The sequence below is a fragment of a genome, unplaced genomic scaffold (assembly GCF_019419815.1).
Source record: "Pyrus x bretschneideri cultivar Hongxiangsu unplaced genomic scaffold, Pyrus_bretschneideri_v1 Contig3, whole genome shotgun sequence".
Lineage (NCBI taxonomy): Eukaryota > Viridiplantae > Streptophyta > Magnoliopsida > Rosales > Rosaceae > Pyrus > Pyrus x bretschneideri.
Window position 1 is genome coordinate 8,858,553 of NW_025999612.1, and position 18,391 is coordinate 8,876,943.

Here is an 18,391-nt window from a genome sequence, read left to right on the forward strand (position 1 = left end):
TAACAGGACCGATATTACTTCCAGATTCAGAGAAAATATAGTGAAAGTAATCAACAACCCATTCATTTCGAAATAAACTTCAAATCTTTCGGTAATAAAATGAATTATACTGCAATACACAACCAAAATATAGTGAAAAAATATTGCCAAGAACTTCAAAATATAATATATCTTATCAAAAACAGCACAAATCCGTTCATGTCTCAAATCGAAGATCAGATTAAACGCCAAATCCATTAAAGCATAATCAAAATTAAAGTGCTTAACTTGACAGTCGCTAATTTCATTTCAATAACAAAAACACGAACCCAAATGAAATCGATCGAAATCAATCGACGTTCTGCATGATATCCTCTGCGGTGAACTTGGTGCCCTTGTCCTTGTCAGCGGCGGCTCGGCCCTTGGCCTTGCGGTCGAGCAGAGACTTGCGGTCCTTGTCGAGGCGGAGCTTGGTGATGACGACCTTGGAGGGGTTGATGCCAACATTGACGGTGGACCCGTTCACCTTCTCCCGGGTGATCCGCTCGATGTGGATGACCCACTTGCGGCGGTACACCTGCACGACCTTGCCCTCGCGGCCCTTATAGGTCCCACGCACGACCTGGACCTCGTCGTCCTTGCGCACCGGCATCGATCGGACGTTGTACTTGGAGCGGAGGTCGGTGGAGAGAGGCGCACTCATCAGCACGCGGCGCACGCTAGACGGCGCCGTGAAGTGAGCCTTGCGGTTCTTCCGGCGGGAGCTGGTGACGCGGGGATTATACTTCATTTTTGCTTGTTTTAGCTCGCTCCTGCTCTGCTCCTAGGGTTTTCGGCTAGGGTTTGAGATTCTGGCTGGTCTTTTAAGTTTGGGTTTATATAGGGAAGCGTTTGAATTGCAGGCTCGCTTTCGGATGCGGAAATTTTTTTATGTACCTTGCTTTGGGCCCAAACAGTGATAGAGATACGACTCTCGTCAAATAAGAATTTGAACTACATTATTACTATTTTATTATGAGACTTAATTCACTTTTATACCCTCTTAATGTAGATAATATCATTTATTAAAAAAAAATTGATTGATACGAACATCTCTTAATCTAACGGCTGAAAAATCCGAACACAAAAGGATTCCTTTGAGGACATGTATGTCGGATTTTGAAATATTATGGCTTGGATGATTAAGTGGATTGGAAAAGAAATGATATTTATCAATTTAATCATCTCGAGTTCACGTGAGATTTTTTAGTATGCCGATAACATAGTCTGGTATAACATATGTCATAATACAATTGTTTAGAAATTTAATTTTTCAAGTTTCTAACCAATTGTATTTTCACACTTGAAGTATTGGACTGTATTCCTAACACACTGAAAAATCTTTCAAGTTCACATAGTGATTTGGAAGCCATACGATGAAAGGTTATTAGCAATTTTTGAAATGATATTAAAGTCCATTAGGAAAAAGATTGGAAAATTTAGAAAAATAATCAAAATTTGGCCCCATATAGAATTATAGCCACATTTTTATGGTTATGCTAATTATAACCAAAAGTTAATGATATCGTCTTCTTTTAAAAAAAAAAAAATATATATATATATATATATAACCAAAAGTTTATAAAAAAATACTAATATACCCTTAAAAGTACCATACACAAATTCGCCACTTTCAATAATTAGTTATGCTTGCTAGTGGCGTAGCCAGGAATTTACCTTAATGGGGTCACGAACAAGAAGCTTCCGAAAAATAATATACTTTCGTTTCATTTATAATTGGTAACTACGTGTTCTCATATTTTAGAATGTCATATCATAACATCATTATCAATAGAATCAAATACATTTTTATTGAATATGGCTAAGTAATCAATAAACCATTCATTTTTCATTGTATACAACCATTGATTTTCCATATGATGTGAATTATTTACGATATTGATCACTGACAAACCTCTCTCTATTTTGGAAAGGTTGTTTTGGTATGTTTTAATTAAAAAATATTAATAAATGGTCTATCTATTTTGTTTGCCTTAGCTATTATAGGGGTTATATAAAAATTCAAAGGGGAGACATTTGAAGTTATTGGGGGTCAGTGGCAGCCGATGCCTCCCTTTTGGCTCCGCCACTGATGCTTGCAATGAGGAAGACTTATGAGTCCAAAGTGAATAGATCGACTAAGGATCGTTTAGAAGTTAGATGTGTGAATGATAGTTGTAAATGATAGCTTCATATCAACTTTCAATCTATCCACTTTGAACTCATAATTTTAAAGATATTATATTAACACTCCACATATTGTTGAATAAACCTCACATACTTAATACACCCCGCATTTTCTTTTTTCAACTAAAAATTATCTTAACACACCTCACATACTTCTCCACAATACCCCCTCTCACCCCACATTCTCAACATACACCTTACATTTCACATACAGCCCACATTCTACCAATACTGATTTAGCCATGAAGATCATTTTTTACCAGAGCTCATAATTTATTAATCTATCTAAATTTTAAATCCGAATAGTTCGTGCCTGCAACCAATATTTTAGCCATGATGTTCATTTTTTACTAGAGCTCATAATTTTTCCAGATTTATTTTTCTCGTAAGTTTTTCAAAGTTGGTCGAATTAAAATTTAATTATTGAATTCTCAGTCCCTTTATTAGTTCCATCTTCCTCCCATAAATTTAATCAGATCAGGCTCAAAATATGCAGGGAACAGTATTTATGTACCCCTCTTTAATTTCTTACATCTCTTTCTTTAATTTGGGGTGGCTGGTCCGTGGTTACATTTGAGATCCTGGATTCGACTTTTTTTTTCTCCGATATCATTTGTATATATTTATGATAAGAAAGTCATATAATACGTAGTTAACCATTAAATGGTTCAATATATATATATATATATATATATATGTGAGACACTCATTATCTATGATTATAGAAAACAAAAACGGTTTAACAGGATTAACAAAATGGCTAGCTCTTCATTTTGTTTCCTAAAATTGCCTAACAAATCGCACGTTTCTCTCTCTTTCGATCTCCCCCCCCTCTCTCTCTCTCTCTCTCTCTCTCTCTCGCTCTCGATCTCTCTCTCTCTCTCAAGTCTGTCTGCACCATTCCCCTTTCTATTATCTTTTCCTGTAAAACTTCCTCCTCCAAACCATCAGGTCGGGCAGATCCTGCCTTCCTCCATCATGGCTTCGGTAAACATTTTCTCCATTTCTCCGCTTTTTTTCATTATTTTCCCTCATTTTTCTGTACAAACATGTATAAATTTCGGGTTATAGATGGCGATATAATTTCCGTACGTTGACCAATTAAAATTCTGTTCTTTTCTTTTTTGTTATGTGAATTCGTGACGGTTTATTAGGACAGAAAATATCAAAGAAAGATTGAATTTTATTAGGTTGTGCAATGCTCTAGATTTTAGTTTTGTTAGGAATTCAAGGTTTTCAATTCTAATGACCTAGAGACAATTGTTTTCCCATCATTCCTAGCATGGAAACTTATCATGCATTTCTGGAAAGATACGTATGCATGGAGGATCTTCCTTCGAGCCCTTCTTTTCGTTTTTCCTTTTTGGTGCAAATTCATTGCCTCTCATAGGGATTCGACATAATAACAGAGTGCCGGCTGTCGACTACCTAACCCCCTCACCCTCCTCCTTTATTCGGGCTTGGGATCGGCAGTATAAGCTAAACTTACACAGACGGAGTTTGCAAATTCATTGCCCCTAATCAATCAAATTGTTACCCATCTTAATGTGAAATTCTTTTCTTGTTTTCATTACAATGGTTAGAGAGCACAATATAGTGTCATGCATGATTCTTTTGCTTAAGTTTATTAAAAAGTAAATTCTAAGTCCCGATGCAGTTGCTTAACGACACACATACATGTCGCTGTGTAAGAAACGCAGAAGATTGATGTGGAGGTAAGGTGAAGGTTAGATGAACAAGGACGTGAAAAATGGAGGCAGATGTGTGGAAATATAATTTGGTTTGATTTCATTAAGTCTTCGGTGTTACAGACCGAGTAGGATCAAGACGATTGATGACCTAGCCAGTTTAGTGTATCTGCAGATACTAATCGGAGCTTGTTTTTACAATATTTCAGCAGGATAAAGGTCGACCGTTGCCGAAATTCGGGGAATGGGATGTAAACAACCCAGCTTCAGCTGAAGGATTTACTGTTATATTCAACAAGGCCAGAGATGACAAGAAGACCAGTGCGGCTCAAGTGAAGATCGTCACCCCACGAAAAAATGACGGCAGCACACGAAGAAATGGTGCTGGATACAACACTGTCAATGAGCATTATCCTAAGTATCCTCCCCCAAAGGTAACAAACACTATAGAAGTTGCTCATGAAATTTGATGTTTGCGTTGTGTCCGTATATATGGGCTGTTTGGAGTGCCTTAAGAAGGCTAAAATCGCTTTTAGACAAGCAACAACGCTTCTAATAACCTTTGGCAGGAAATGTTAAACTTACTTCATGAAGCGCGTGTTGTTAATGAAAATTTTCACGAGCTTCTCTCAAAAAAGTTATGATAAGTATAAGTGTTTTCTAGATTAGCATTTTCAAACGGCGCTTCCATAAAAGAAGCACATGGCAGGTGCTTTCTGTAATTTTTTTCCTCCAAGTATATGGTTAGAAAGCGCTTTTAGTGATCTAAAAGTGTTTTTAGTTATTTTGAAAGCACTTCTAAATAGGTCACAAATCTTCTCATAGCTTTGTTACTAATCTTCTAACTGAATATTTGCAGAATAAATGGTTTTGCTGTGGTTAAACGAATCAACAACTGCTCACGAGGGCGAGGTGATGATGCAAAAATATTAGGGTGGGACTGGGAGGAGTTACTACAAACGAATTAAAGAAATTTTTTTCTTGTGCCTGGGAAATATATGTGGAACAGCAAATCTCTCATATATATAAAAAAAGTTCTTTTTGTTCCTTCTTTTTTTTCTTTTCACTTCTGCTTTTATTGATTTTGGCTTCTTTTGCACTTCTATGCCTGTATATATATGTTGTGCGGTCCTCAGTTAAATAATTGGGCACAAGAACGTCACTTTATTTAGGTTTGCAGCAGTTGATTCTTGCTTGTTACAGGACCTTGTATCAATCTGATCATCCCACTCCCCAAGTCCGAGAGCTCGCTTGGTGCCTAAGATTGGATATAACACAGTAAATTCAAGCATGTTGAAGGATAGAAGAAACAAAGAAGTTTTGTCCAAGTTAAAAGGTAGAAGATGAAGTGCAGAGTGAAGAAAACATATCATTTTCAACCCCCCACAAAATGGCAGGATACCAACATCTCTTATAACTTATCCCTTCTAATCCTGTCCCCAGATGAAGAATCATTCACAACTATCTCCATTTCTTACTTCACCATATCTTAAAATAGCAAATTATGAAATCTAATTCCACGCACCAAATGAGAAGGTTTGACAAATTCACTTCAGGAGGAGGCACGTACACAAGTATTTTTTTGTCAAACCTCGTAAATTCTTGATGCGCTCTCGTTTGTTTTGCTCACTGTCGTCGAGGATCATCAAAAATTTTTTGTCCCGTCGAATTATTCTTCGCAATGAGAGGATCAAATAATCTCTATGTAGACACTAACTTGGTTCAAAAAACAAAATGTTTTGAGTTCATCCAGCAATTCTTCCCCATTGTTGGGGTTTGTTTGGTTTGGAGATCAATAGTTAACACAATCACTTCTGTAGGTAGGATTATCCAACAAGCAAATCAAAGATTATTGGGAAGTGAGCATAACCACAAAGCAAAGTTGAGAGTATACTCCCCAAATTTAACCTGTATTTTCTAGTCAAATCACATCAAATACGAAATAATTTACATTTTCCGGCTTCAATTAAGTTCTTACATCCGAAAGACCGCTGGCAGCCGGGTGACAAGGTTTGACACATTTCCAAGTTAAAAATAACAAAACGATTCACTGCTCTAGCTGGCGTTTCATGCAAAACTTATAACTCAGGCTGTTGCGGAATTGTAGCATCAGTCCCAGCTCTACTTCCAGATGTTCAAAGGGCATGAGAAGGAAAAGAAAGAAGTCAAAACACGAAAACATCCGACTATTATCCCTAAAACAATGGTAATTCATACATCAAAATCATGAGAGGTAAATAAACCCAAGACTATAATACCGGAGTGATGAATTCTGTAGTTTCGGAATGAATCCCATGAGATTCATAAGCGGATTGTGGGTGAGATTCTTCTGCAGGTGTAGGATCAGGGTGATTAAACAAGCAGTTGTTTTCATGCTTGCAAGTGCCATTTCGCATATAGTGCCAACAATCTTTCTTCCCCTGTAGTACGTTAAAATAATTATTCAGCAAACATATGGACACTTGATAGTAAGCTCCAACAGACTAAGAAAATAGCAAAGACAAAATCTCAAATCTTAAGCACCATGAATAGATAGATATTCATTCCTCATATTTTTGCAGATCAAACCGAGAGTTTATACCGGACGAATTGGCAGGCCCAAAAAGTTAAGTTCCAGAGCTGGAGCTACAGAGGGTTCCCCTTTACGTCGTCCTGGGCAATGCTGCAACAAGCTCAAGTGTTATATTAACATCATGAAACTGTTTCTAGGCTGCCATGCACATTGCACAGATTTGAATAAGAGGGTACAAAGGGAAAGAAATGCCATTCACAACTTAAAAATTAATTGTAATCCTGTATAAAAAGGAATATGTGATTGTAATGTAACACCATACAATTGTCATGAAAACACATCAACTATAAGTTGATCATGTTCAAGACCCTCAACGTTCTATAGTTAGCTACGAGATAGAAGGTTTAAGATAACCATGTTGCCTATGAGTTGATCACGTTCAGTTGTGCATGCTAACCTACTAGCTTTCAGATAACCGTATGAGAAGCCCCATTGTCACTCAAAACAGAAAGAGTTAAGATATTACGCGAAACCAAATACGCAAAGTAAAACAAACTTAATGATCTAAAACATGAAAACCAAGCAGTTGCAGTGAAAACAAGAACTTCGGATAGATAGTAACCTTGCTTTCAGTCCGGTCTTGCTTCTCTGCCAACTCTTCCTTCTGCTTTGCCTTGTTCTTAGACACCTTCTTCTTATATATATGATAAAGTTCAAAACACCAAGAAACACAATGTGAGCACCAATAACACAAATATTTCCGGAATCATACAAGGCCAGATGCATTAATGTTTCAAACGCTAAATGCAGGCACAAAGTCTCCCTTTTTTTTTTGTTAATCAAAAGTCCCAATTTTTCACGTACAAATTTCATCGCAAAGATGCATGTGAAAGAAAAACATCATCTCTAACAAATATGATATGTGCCTCCATTTCGAGTCAATTCTGCTAACAAAGATCATCGCGGCACAATAACCTAACCGATGAACACATTCTATACACGATGAGAGCTGAGGCCGAGAAATCATGAAAAGTCTCAATCTTTCAATCATAAAAACACATATGCAAATACTAAAAACAAAAAAGTTATGATACTACTTGCAACCAAATATGCAAAGTAAAACAAACGTAATGATGTAAAACATGAAAACCAAGCAGTTGCAGTCAAAACCAGAATTTCGGACAGATAATAACCTTGCTTTGGGTCTGGTCTTGCTTCTCTTCCAACTCTACCCTCTGTTTTGCTTTGTGCTTACACACCTTACAAAGTTCAAAACACCAAGAAACACAAAGTGAGCACCAACACCACAAATATTTCCTGCAATTACAAGGCCAGATGCATTAATGTGTCAAACACTAAATGCAGGTCAAAGTTTTTTACTCTATAATACATGCATACATGCATTTCTAGGCTGAAACAATGGGAGCCAAGCCCGCGAAAACATGAAAATACTCAATATTTCAACCATAAACATACATATGTAAATGCTAAATGCGAAAGATGAGTGATATACCTGCTTGTTTTTCCTTCCCCGAGGGTGATTAAACTTGCAATTCGATCCAAACTTACAACTGCCAGTCTTCAGATACAACAAACAGTCTCCAGCTTTCGGCCTCAATGGGTACTGATTCCTTCTGCTACTCTCCGCAACAACCTCGTTCTCCACGTCACCACCATTCTGATTCCCTCCTCTAATGCCGCTGCTTTTGCCCTCTCTCTCCATCTCATTTTCCTTTTCAGACTCTCTCTCCTTCTCTTCTTCTTCTTTTTTCTCCCATTCCTTCAAACTCAACTCCCAAATCTCGTCAACGATGGCAGGATTGAAGTTCCAATTCTCAAAGGCGGGGTCGAATTGCTGAAATTTATCGAAGATGGCATAGGTCCTATCGAGCTCAGTGGGGTCAGGTCCCTGAATCCATTCAAGGATTTCAGGATTGAGATCGGATGGCAAAGGAGACTGACTAAACAGCGGATGATCACTTTGATCATCGATGCAGTTACACACCTTATAAAGTAGAAAACGGCAAGCATGAAAACCAAGCAGTTGCAATAGAAAGTTAAAAACCAGAACTTTGGATAGATAATAACCTTGCTTTCGGTCTGGTCTTGCTTCTCTGCCAAATCTTCCCTCTGCTTTGCCTTGTCCTTAGACACCTTCTTCTAATAAGTATGATAAAAGTTCAAAACACCAAGAAACACAAAGTGAGCACCAACAACACAAATATTTCCTGCAATCATACACGGCCAAATGCATTAAGGTCTCAAACGCTAAATGCAGGTCCAACGTTCCCATTTTTTTTGTTAATACGAAGTCCCGATTTTTCATGTACAAATTTCATCGCAAATATGCATGTGAAAGAATACATCATCTCTAACAAATATGATATCTGCAGCCATTTCGAGTCAATTCCGCTGACAAAGATCATCATCGCAGCATAATAAACTAACCGATTAACACATTCTTACACTATAACACATGCATACATGTCTTTCTAAGCTGAAACAATTAGAGCTGAGCCCGGGAAAACACGAAAATCCTCAATCTTTCAACCATAAACATGCACATGCAAATGCTAAATGCGAAAGACAAAGTGATATACCTGCTTGTTTTTCCTTCTCCGAGGGTGATTAAACTTGCAATTCGATCCAAACTTACAATTGCCAGTCTTCAGATACCACCAACAGTCTCCAGGTTCCGGCCTCAATGGGTACTGATTCCTTGTGCTACTCTCCTCAACACCCTCCTTCTCCACCTCACCACCATTCTGATTCTCTCCTCCAATGCCGCTGCTTTCATTCTCTCTCTCCTTCTCGTTTTCCATTTCAGTCTCTCTCCTCTTCTCTTCTTCTTTTTTATTCTTTTCCTTCAAACTCAACCCCAAAATCTCGGCGGGGTCGAATTGCTGAATTTTATCGAGGATGGCGTAGATCCTTTCGAGCTCGGCGGGGTCAAGTGTCCGAATCCAATCAAGGATTTCAGGATTGAGATCTGATGGCAGAGGAGACGGAATAGACGGTGGACGACCACTTCGATCATCACTTCGATCATCGATGCGGTTGTTGTTAATGGGATTTAGGGGAACGGCGACGCTTTCATAGAGTTCCGATAGCCGTCCGGATCGAAAGTGCCTATTAATTACGGGTCACATTGAAAGTGACACCTGAAGCAGGAAACTCGCTGCCGGAAACATTGGTAGTTTTTGTGCTGGTGGCGGCGGTGGCGACGGTGGCTGAAACGGGGTTGCTGGGTTTGCAGTAAACTTGCAACCAGCAGCTACGCTATCGTTTATGGATGAAATTGAGTTTAAGTTGGTTGATTAATTCAAAGCCGTCTGCTTTTTCTAGCGGAGGCATATTTGGATTGCATTTCAATTCCAAAGCTGCTTTAGCAAAAGTAGACACGGAAATAGATGGACTGGGTACAGTGCCTCTTACTTCGATGCAACGGAATCATAATGTTTCAAAATATCAGAAAAGGATGTATCTTTATGTAAAGATCCTACTCAGCCGTGTATCATGCATCAGAAATCATTTAACTTTTATTATTTTAAATTAAACACAAATAATATCTGACAAAAATTAATTGTATAATACATAATGAATAGGATATGGGGATCCGATCCTCACACAATGGATTTGAAGAGGATCATTTTCCCAAAATATCAACTGAATACACTGCTTACTCTCCCATTTTGATTATCCTAGATTTTTTGTTTTTATTTTGAGTCAAAAGTTGACTTATATGATATTGGTTGACTTATTTTACCTGGGTTCACCATCCCTTCTCTTCACTTGGGTCAAAGATTGACTTATATGACCTGAATTCACCATCACCGTCACCTTCATAGGTCCCCCTCCAGTGCCGTGACCTACAAGCATGTTAATTTGTAATATGGGTATGCATTCTTCATTGGTGTTTTACATGCAAGTTTGATCAATGTTACATGCAAGATACACAATGCATGCAACCCCGCAACAAGTTCGATACACAACAGAAGATGCCAGCAGAACTTATGGAGCGAGATCCACAACCAAGCCATTTGAAGATGCTCGGAGAATAGGCAATGACGACGAAATTGAAAACCTGTATCTTCCGGGAAAATGACATAGATAAGAAATAATTTACACGTTCCATTTCCCTTGAGTTCTCACAACCAAAAAGTTTGTCATTCGGGTGGAAAAAGAGATTACACATGTCCAGATGACCTCAGTGATGCGAATCCTGTGCTCTAGGCAAGCATTTCATGCATAGCTCATTGCACGGGCTGCGGCTGACTTGTACCATCAGTTCCTTCCAGTTCTTCGTACCCCATTTGCAGTTTCCGAGTCACAGAAAGGAATCTGACAAAGACGGATGGTCAAATCTGCACGTTGCCCCAGAACAGCTAACGCCAGAGCGACTGCTGTGGCCTGTGTGCAAACGTTCTGACCCTGGATTGGAAACAAATTTAGGATCAAAACTTATGTAATTGATGACATGCAATAACAAAGCACAATAAGTGATCAAACCGAGTCTTGCATATAGGAAACCAAAGTACTTTCCTTGGTACTTGTATCACAAAGTGAAAATACTTCTGAGATCATAATCCATAGTTACGAATTCTCTATAAAAAGAACATTTTGAAAAAGAGTGAACTTACTGGTCTTAAAGGGAGATCCTCGTAGATGCAAACCGGTTGCCCAGGTCGTTCTGGTAATTCTTCAACTTGCTTCAGCTGTGCATATTGTCCGTCGAAGTTGATTTCAGTCACTGCGTTGTTCATAACATATGGTGGAGGTACAGGATACTATTAGGGAACCCAATTAAAAGGTTTAGATGTACCGAAGTGAAAACGTAAGCATGTTACTACAACTGATGCCGACAACAGTTTGCTCAAAATATTGGAAATTTAAAGTCCTTAATGGAGGACCATATTACTAGTTTTATGAGCCAAAACATGAATAAAAAAGGGCATGAGAAGGAAAAGAAAGAGGTCAAAACACGAAAAATCCGGACTCTTATCCCTTAAAAGATGGTAATTCGTCATGAGAGGTAAATAATCCGAAGACTATAATACCGGCGTGATGACAAAAGTACCTGATAATCATTCCATTCTCTAGTTTCGGAATGAATCCCATGAGATTCATCAGCGGATTGTGGGCAATGCTGCAACAAGCTCCAGAGCTAGAGCTACAGAGGGTTCCCCTCTACGTCGTCCTGGGCAATGCTGCAACAAGCTCGATCGTTATATTAACATCTTGAAACTGTTAATAGGCCACCATGCACATTGCAGAGACTTGAATAGGAGGGTAAGAAGGGAAAGAAATGTCATTCACAATTCAAAATTCAATGTAACAGCGTACTACTGTCATGAAAACACATCGGCTATAAGTTGATCACGTTCAAGACCCTCATCATTCTATAGTCAGCTGCAGGATAAAAGGCTTAAGATAACCACATCGACTATAAGTTGATCACGTTCAGTTGTGCATGCTAACCTACTAGCTTTCAGATAACCATATGAGAAGTCCCATCGTCACTCAAAGCAGAGAGAGTTAAGATATTACGCGAAACCAACTATGCCAAGTAAAAGAAAACTTAAGGATGTAAAACATGAAAACCAAGCAATTGCAGTAAAAACCAGAACTTCGAATAGATAATAACCTTGCTTACCTTGTATCAATCTGATCATCCCACTCCCCAAGTCTGAGAGCTCGCTTGGTGCCTAAGATTGGATTTGATTTGATAACACAGTAAATTCAAGCATGTTGATTCCAAGTTAAAAGGTATAAGATGAAGTGTAGAGTGAAGAAAACATCATTTTCAACCCCCCCCCCCCCCCAACAAAATGGTAGGATACCAACATCTCTCATAACTTATCCCTTCTAAACCCGTCCCCATATGAAGAATCATTCACAACGACTGTGAAGGTTTGACAAATTCACTTCAAGAGGAGGCACATACACGAGTTTTTTTTTTTGTCAAACCTCGTAATTTCTTGGTGCACTCTCATTTGTTTTGCTCATTGTCATCGAGGATCATCAAATTTTTTTGTCCCGTCGAATTATTCATCGCGATGAGAGGATCAAATAATCTCTATGTAGACACTAACTTGGCTCAAAAAACAAAATGTTCGAGTTCATCCAGCAATTCTTCCCCATTGTTGGGGTTTGTTTGGTTGGTTTGGAGGTCAATAGTTAACACAATCACTTCTGTAGGTAGGATTATCCACAAGCAAATCAAAGATAATTGGGAAGAGACCATAACCACAAGGCAAAGTTGAGAGGATACTCCCCAAATTTAACCTGTATTTTCTAGTAAAATCACTTCAACTACGAAATGATTTACATTTTCCGGCTTCAATTAACTTCTTACATCCGAAAGACCGCTGGCAGCTGGGTGACAAGGTTTGATACATTTCCAAGTCAAAAATAAGAAAACGATTAACTCCTCTAGCCCGCGTTTCATGCAAAACTTATAACTCAGGCTGTTGCGGAATTGTAGCATCAGTCCCAGCCATACTTCCAGATGTTCAAAGGGCATGAAAAGGAAAAGAAAGAAGTCAAAACACGAAAACAAATGGTAATTCGTACATCAAAATCATGAGAGGTAAATAAACGGTAAACCCAAGACTATAATACCGGAGTGATGACATCATTCCATTCTGTAGTTTCGGAATGAATCCCATGAGATTCATAAGCGGATTGTGGGCGAGATTCCTTGGCAGGTGTAGGATCAGGGTGATTAAACAAGCAGCTGTTTCCATACTTGCAAGTGACAGTTCGCATATAGTGCCGACAATCTTTCTTCCCCTGTAATACGTTAAAATAATTATTCAGCAAACATATGGACACTTGATAGTAGCTCCAACAGACTAAGGTTTGATTTGGTATTGCTGTGCTTTGAAAAAAAGCTGCTTCTGCTGTGCTTTGAGAATAAGCTGCAGAGTGTTTGGTAAACTTTTTTGTAAAAATGCTTTTGAAAAAAAAAAAGCAGTATTATAGTGTTTGGTAAACTTGTTTGGTAAACTTTTATGTAAAAGTACTTTTGAAAAATAAAAGCAGTATTATAGTGTTTGGTAAACTTTTATGTAAAACAGACGTGAAAAAAAGCCGGTTTTTCAAAGCTGGGTTTTGCAACTTCTTGTTTTTGGCTTTTTTTCACCCAAAACTGTGAAAAAAAGTTGAAGCTGAATGTTTACCAAACACAAAAACAGCTCCCAGCTTTTTTTGATACCAGCTTTTTTCAGAATCACCTCAGTACCAAACCAGACCTAAAAAAATAGCAAAGACAAAATCTTAGATATTCATTCCTCATATTTTTGCAGATCAAAAGAGTTTATACCGGACGAATTGGCAGGCCCACAAAGTTAAGTTCCAGAGCCGGAGCTACGGAGGGTTCCCCTTTACGTCGTCCTGGGCAATACTGCAACAAGCTCAAGTGTTATATTAACATCATGAAACTGTTACTAGGCCGCCGTGCACATTGCACAGATTTGAATAGGAGGGTACAAAGGGAAAGAAATGTCATTCACAATTTAAAAATTAATCGTAATCCCGTATAAAAAGGAATGTGTGATTGTAATGTAACACCATACAATTGTCATGACAACACATCGACTATAAGTTGATCGCATTCAAGACCCTCATCGTTCTATAGTTAGCTACAAGATAAAAGGTTTAAGATACGTCGCCTATGAGTTGATCATGTTCAGTTGTGCACGCTAACCTACTAGCTTTCAGATAAACCATATGAGAAGCCCCATCGTCACTCAAAACAGAAAGAGTTAAGATATTAAATGAAACCAAATATGCAAAGTAAAACAAAACTTAAGGATGTAAAGCATGAAAACCAAGCAATTGAAGTAAAAACCAGAACTTCGGATAAACAAAAATCTTGCTTCCGGTCTGGTCTTGCTTCTCTGTCAACTCTTCACTCTGCTTTGCCTTGTACGTAGACACCTTCTAAACAATATGATAAAGTTGAAAACACCAAGAAACACAAAGTGAGCACCAACAGCACAAATATTTCATCCAGTCATACAAGGCCAGATGCATTAATGTTTCAAACACTAAATGCAGGTCCAAAGTCGCGATTTTTCAGTTAATCCGAAGTACCAATTTTCACGTACAAATGTCACCACAAAGATGCGTGCGAAAGAAAAACATCATCTCTAACAAATATGACAAGTGCTTCATTTCGAGTCAATTCCACTGACAAAGATCATCATCATCATGGCATAATAAACTAACCGATTAACACATTCTTTACACTATAACACATGCAGACATGCATTTTTCAGCTAAAGCATGAAAAGAAGAGAGCTAAACACGAAAAGTCTCAATCTTTCAACCATAAACATACATATGCAAATGCTAAATACAAAAAGTTAAGATACTAATTGAAACCAAATATGCAAAGTAAAACAAACTTGATGATGTAAGCATGAAAACCAAGCAATTGCAGTAAAAAGTTCAAAACCAGAACTTCAGATAGATACTAACCTTGTTTTTGGTCTGGCCTTGCTTCTCTGCCAACTCTCTCCTCTGTTTTGCCTTGTCCTTAGACACCTTCTAATAAATATTTTAAAGTTCAAAGCACCAAGAAACACAAAGTGAGCACCAACAACACAAATATTTCATCCAGTCATACAAGGCCAGATGCATTAATGTTTCAAACACTAAATGCAGGTCCAAAGTTGCCATTTTTCATGTACAAATTTCACCATAAAGATACATGTGAAAGAAAACGTCATCTCTAACAAATATGATAAGTGCCTCCATTTCGATTTTTCGAGTCAATTGCACTGACAAAGATCATCATCACGGCATAATAAACAAACCAATCAACACATTCTTTACACTATAACACATGCATACATGCATTTCTCAGCTAAAGCCTGAAAAATTGAGAGCTGAGGCCGGGAAAACACAAAAAGTCTCAATCTTTCAACCATAAACATAGATATGCAAATGCTAAATACAAAAAGTTAAGATACCACTTGAAACAAAATATGCGAAGTAAAACGATCTGAATGATGTAAAACACGAAAACCAAACAGTTGCAGTTAAAAGTTCAAAACCAGAACTTCGGATAGATAATGACCTTGCTTTTGGTCTGGTCTTGCTTCTCTGCCAACTCTTCCCTCTGCTTTGCCTTGTCCTTAGACACCTTCGTCTAATAAATATGATAAAGTTCAAAATACCAAGCAACACAAAATGAGCACCAAAAACACAAATATTTCATGCAATCATAGAAGGCCATAAGCATTAATGTCTCAAACGCTAAATGCAGGCCCAAGGTTCCTATCTTTTTTGTTAATCCAAAGTCCAAAGTTTTCATGTACAAATTTCACCAAGCATGTGAAAGGAAAAAAAATCATCTCTAACAAATATGATATGTGCCTCCATTTCGAGCCAATTCCGCTGACAAAAATCATCATTGCGGCATAACAAACTAACGATTAACAAATTCTTTAATTACACTATAGCACATGCATACATGCATTTCTCAGTTGAAACAATGAGAGCTGAAGTCGGGAAAATAAGAAAAGTCTCAATCTTTCAACAATAAACATACATACGAAAATGCTAAATACAACAAGTTAAGATACTACTTGAAATCATATATGCAAAGTCAAACAAACTTAATGATGTAAAACATTTAAAGTAGTTGCATTGAAAACCAGAACTACGGATAGATAATAACCTTGCTTTCGGTCTGGTCTTGCTTCACTGCCAACTCTTCCCTCTGCTTTGCCTTGTCCTTAGACACCTTCTTCTAATAAATTTGACAAAGTTCAAAACACCAAGAAACACAAAGTGAGCATCAACAACACAACTATAGTATTAAAAGCGCGAGGCGTGGGTGAGGCGTCCGAGGGATAGCCCAGCCTAGGCATGAGGCGAAGCCTCACGAGACCTAAATTTTTTAATATATACACTGAGCATACACATATATTATATTAAAAAAGAAGAAGATTATTAATCAATAATCACCCTGAGCACACACATATATTATAAATACATATACACACATATATATACATATATTATATATATAAGATAGAGGATGAAAAGCACAATGAGCACACATATAACAATGCACGTAGACGGCATACACATCCTTTATATAAAAAATAAAAATCAGAGAACAAGGCAGAGAGATGATAGTGCAAGGAAGAGGTATGAGGCAGTTAAAACCCTACCCAAAATTTGGGTTTGGGAGTATTAAAAAATAAAAATAAAAAATAAAAAATAAAAAATCCCCTGAGGTGCGCCTAGCGGCTCCGGCGACACCTTCCAGCGCCTTCCGCCCACTCCCTCAAAACAGAGGCGTCAACCCTCAAGCCCAGCCTCACAGGGCGCCTAGATGCGCCCTGAGGTGAGCCTTTTAAAACATTATTTCCTGCAATCATATAAGGCCGGATGCATTAATGTCTCAAACACTAAATGCAGGCTCAAAGTCTCAATTTTTTTGTTAATAAAAAATCCCCATTTTTTCACGTACAAACTTCACCACGAAGATGCATGTTAAAGAGAAATATCATCTCCAAAAAATATGATATGCGCCTCCATTTTAAGTCAATGCCGCTGGAAAAATCATCATCGCGGCATAATAAACGAACCGATTAACACATTCTTTACGCTATAACAGATGCATACATGCATTTCTTAGCTGAACCAATCAGAGCTGAGGCCGGGTAAACACGAATAGTCTCAATCTTTCAACCATAAACATACATATGCAAATGCTAAATACAAAATGTTAAGATAGTACATGAAACCAAATATGCAAAGTAAAACAATCTTAATGATGTAAAGCAGGAAAACCAAGTAGTTGCAGCAAAAAGTTAAAAACCAGAACTTCGGATTGATATTAACCTTGCTTTCGGTCTGGACTTGCTTCTCTACCAACTCTTCCCGCTGCTTTGCCTTGTCCTTAGACACCTTCTTCTAATAAATATGATAAAGTTGAAAACACCAAGAAACACAAAGTGAGCACAAAAAAAAAAAAAAAAAACAAATATTTCCTGCAATCATACAAGGCCATATGCATTAACGTCTCAAACGCTAAATGTACGTCCAAAGTCCCCATTTTTTTTGTTAATTCAAAGTCCCGATTTTTAACGTACAAATTTCAGAACAAATATGCACGTGAAAGAAAACATCAGCTCCAACAAATATGATATTTGCCTACATTTCAAGTCAATTCTACTAACAAAGATCATCATCGCAGCGAAATAAACTGACTATAACACATGCATACATGCATTTCTCAGCTGAAACAATGAAAAGCTGAGGCCTGGAAAACACGGAAAGTCTCGATCTTTCAACCATAAACATGCATATGCAAATGCTAATTACAAAAAGTTAAGATACTACTTGAAACCAAATATGCAAAGTAAAACATGAAAACCAAGCAATTGTTGTAAAATCATAACTTCGAATAGATAATAACCTTGTTTTCGGTCTGGTCTTGCTTTTCTGCCAACCCTTCCCTCGGCTTTGCCTTGTCCTTAGACACCTCCAACACAAGGTGATCACCAACAAATATTTCCTGCTATCATACAAGGCCAGATGCATTAATGTTTCAAACACTAAATGCAGGCCCAAAGTCCTAATTTTTTTTTTGTTAATCCAAAATCCTGATGTTTCACGTACAAATTTCACCACAAAGATGCATGTGAAAGAAAAACTTCATCTCTAACAATTATGATAAATGCCTCTATTTTGAGTCAACGGCAGCATAATAAACTAACCGATTAACACATACTTTACACTATAACATATGCATGCATGCATTTCTCAGCTGAAACAATGAGAGCTGAGGCCGGGAAAGCACGGAAAGTCTCAATCTTCCAACCATAAACATAGATATGCAAATGCTAAATACAAAAAGTTAAGATACTACTTGAAACCAAATATGCAAAGTAAAAACAAACATAATGACGTAAAACATGAAAACCAAGCAATTTGTTGTAAAATCATAACCTCGGATAGATAA

At 37.7% G+C, this 18,391-nt stretch overlaps 4 protein-coding genes across 53 annotated transcripts in view; 1 reads left to right on the forward strand and 3 right to left on the reverse strand.

The window, feature by feature from the left end:
• Positions 1–143: 143 nt before the first annotated feature.
• On the reverse strand, positions 144–819 carry LOC103926737 (60S ribosomal protein L26-1). Its single transcript, XM_009335557.3, has one exon. The coding sequence runs from the start codon at positions 767–769 to the stop codon at positions 329–331; it is 441 nt and encodes a 146-aa protein (XP_009333832.1). The 5' UTR covers positions 770–819; the 3' UTR covers positions 144–328.
• A 2,111-nt stretch (positions 820–2,930) lies between these two features.
• Positions 2,931–4,940, forward strand: LOC103926742. The gene is made up of 3 exons (XM_009335612.2): positions 2,931–3,192; positions 4,103–4,327; positions 4,753–4,940. Exons 1-3 carry the CDS (start codon positions 2,962–2,964, stop codon positions 4,774–4,776), a joined length of 480 nt encoding a protein of 159 aa, XP_009333887.2. The 5' UTR covers positions 2,931–2,961; the 3' UTR covers positions 4,777–4,940.
• An 819-nt stretch (positions 4,941–5,759) lies between these two features.
• LOC103926738 (myb-like protein X) overlaps positions 5,760–18,391 on the reverse strand; it is a 29,070-nt gene continuing 16,438 nt past the window's right edge. For 22 of the 50 annotated variants that reach the window (XM_048589698.1, XM_048589697.1, XM_048589693.1 and 19 more), the window contains 10 exons: positions 17,269–17,337; positions 16,094–16,165; positions 15,491–15,562; positions 8,494–8,565; positions 7,919–8,410; positions 7,599–7,664; positions 7,028–7,108; positions 6,475–6,555; positions 6,152–6,313; positions 5,760–6,014 (listed from right to left, as the gene is read on the reverse strand). In XM_048589698.1, the coding sequence (XP_048445655.1) occupies positions 6,003–6,014; positions 6,152–6,313; positions 6,475–6,555; positions 7,028–7,108; positions 7,599–7,664; positions 7,919–8,410; positions 8,494–8,565; positions 15,491–15,562; positions 16,094–16,165; positions 17,269–17,337 (1,179 nt within the window). In that variant the 3' untranslated portion in view covers positions 5,760–6,002. Of the gene's footprint in view, positions 6,015–6,151; positions 6,314–6,474; positions 6,556–7,027; positions 7,109–7,598; positions 7,665–7,918; positions 8,411–8,493; positions 8,566–15,490; positions 15,563–16,093; positions 16,166–17,268; positions 17,341–17,845; positions 17,948–18,391 lie in introns of all 50 variants that reach the window. The other 28 variants (XM_048589688.1, XM_048589692.1, XM_048589676.1 and 25 more) reach the window with 8 other exon arrangements.
• LOC125479774 (zinc finger CCCH domain-containing protein 43-like) lies at positions 8,494–9,557 on the reverse strand. The gene is made up of 2 exons (XM_048589701.1): positions 9,006–9,557; positions 8,494–8,633 (listed from the first exon to the last, which is right to left on the reverse strand). Exons 1-2 carry the CDS (start codon positions 9,225–9,227, stop codon positions 8,586–8,588), a joined length of 270 nt encoding a protein of 89 aa, XP_048445658.1. The 5' UTR covers positions 9,228–9,557; the 3' UTR covers positions 8,494–8,585.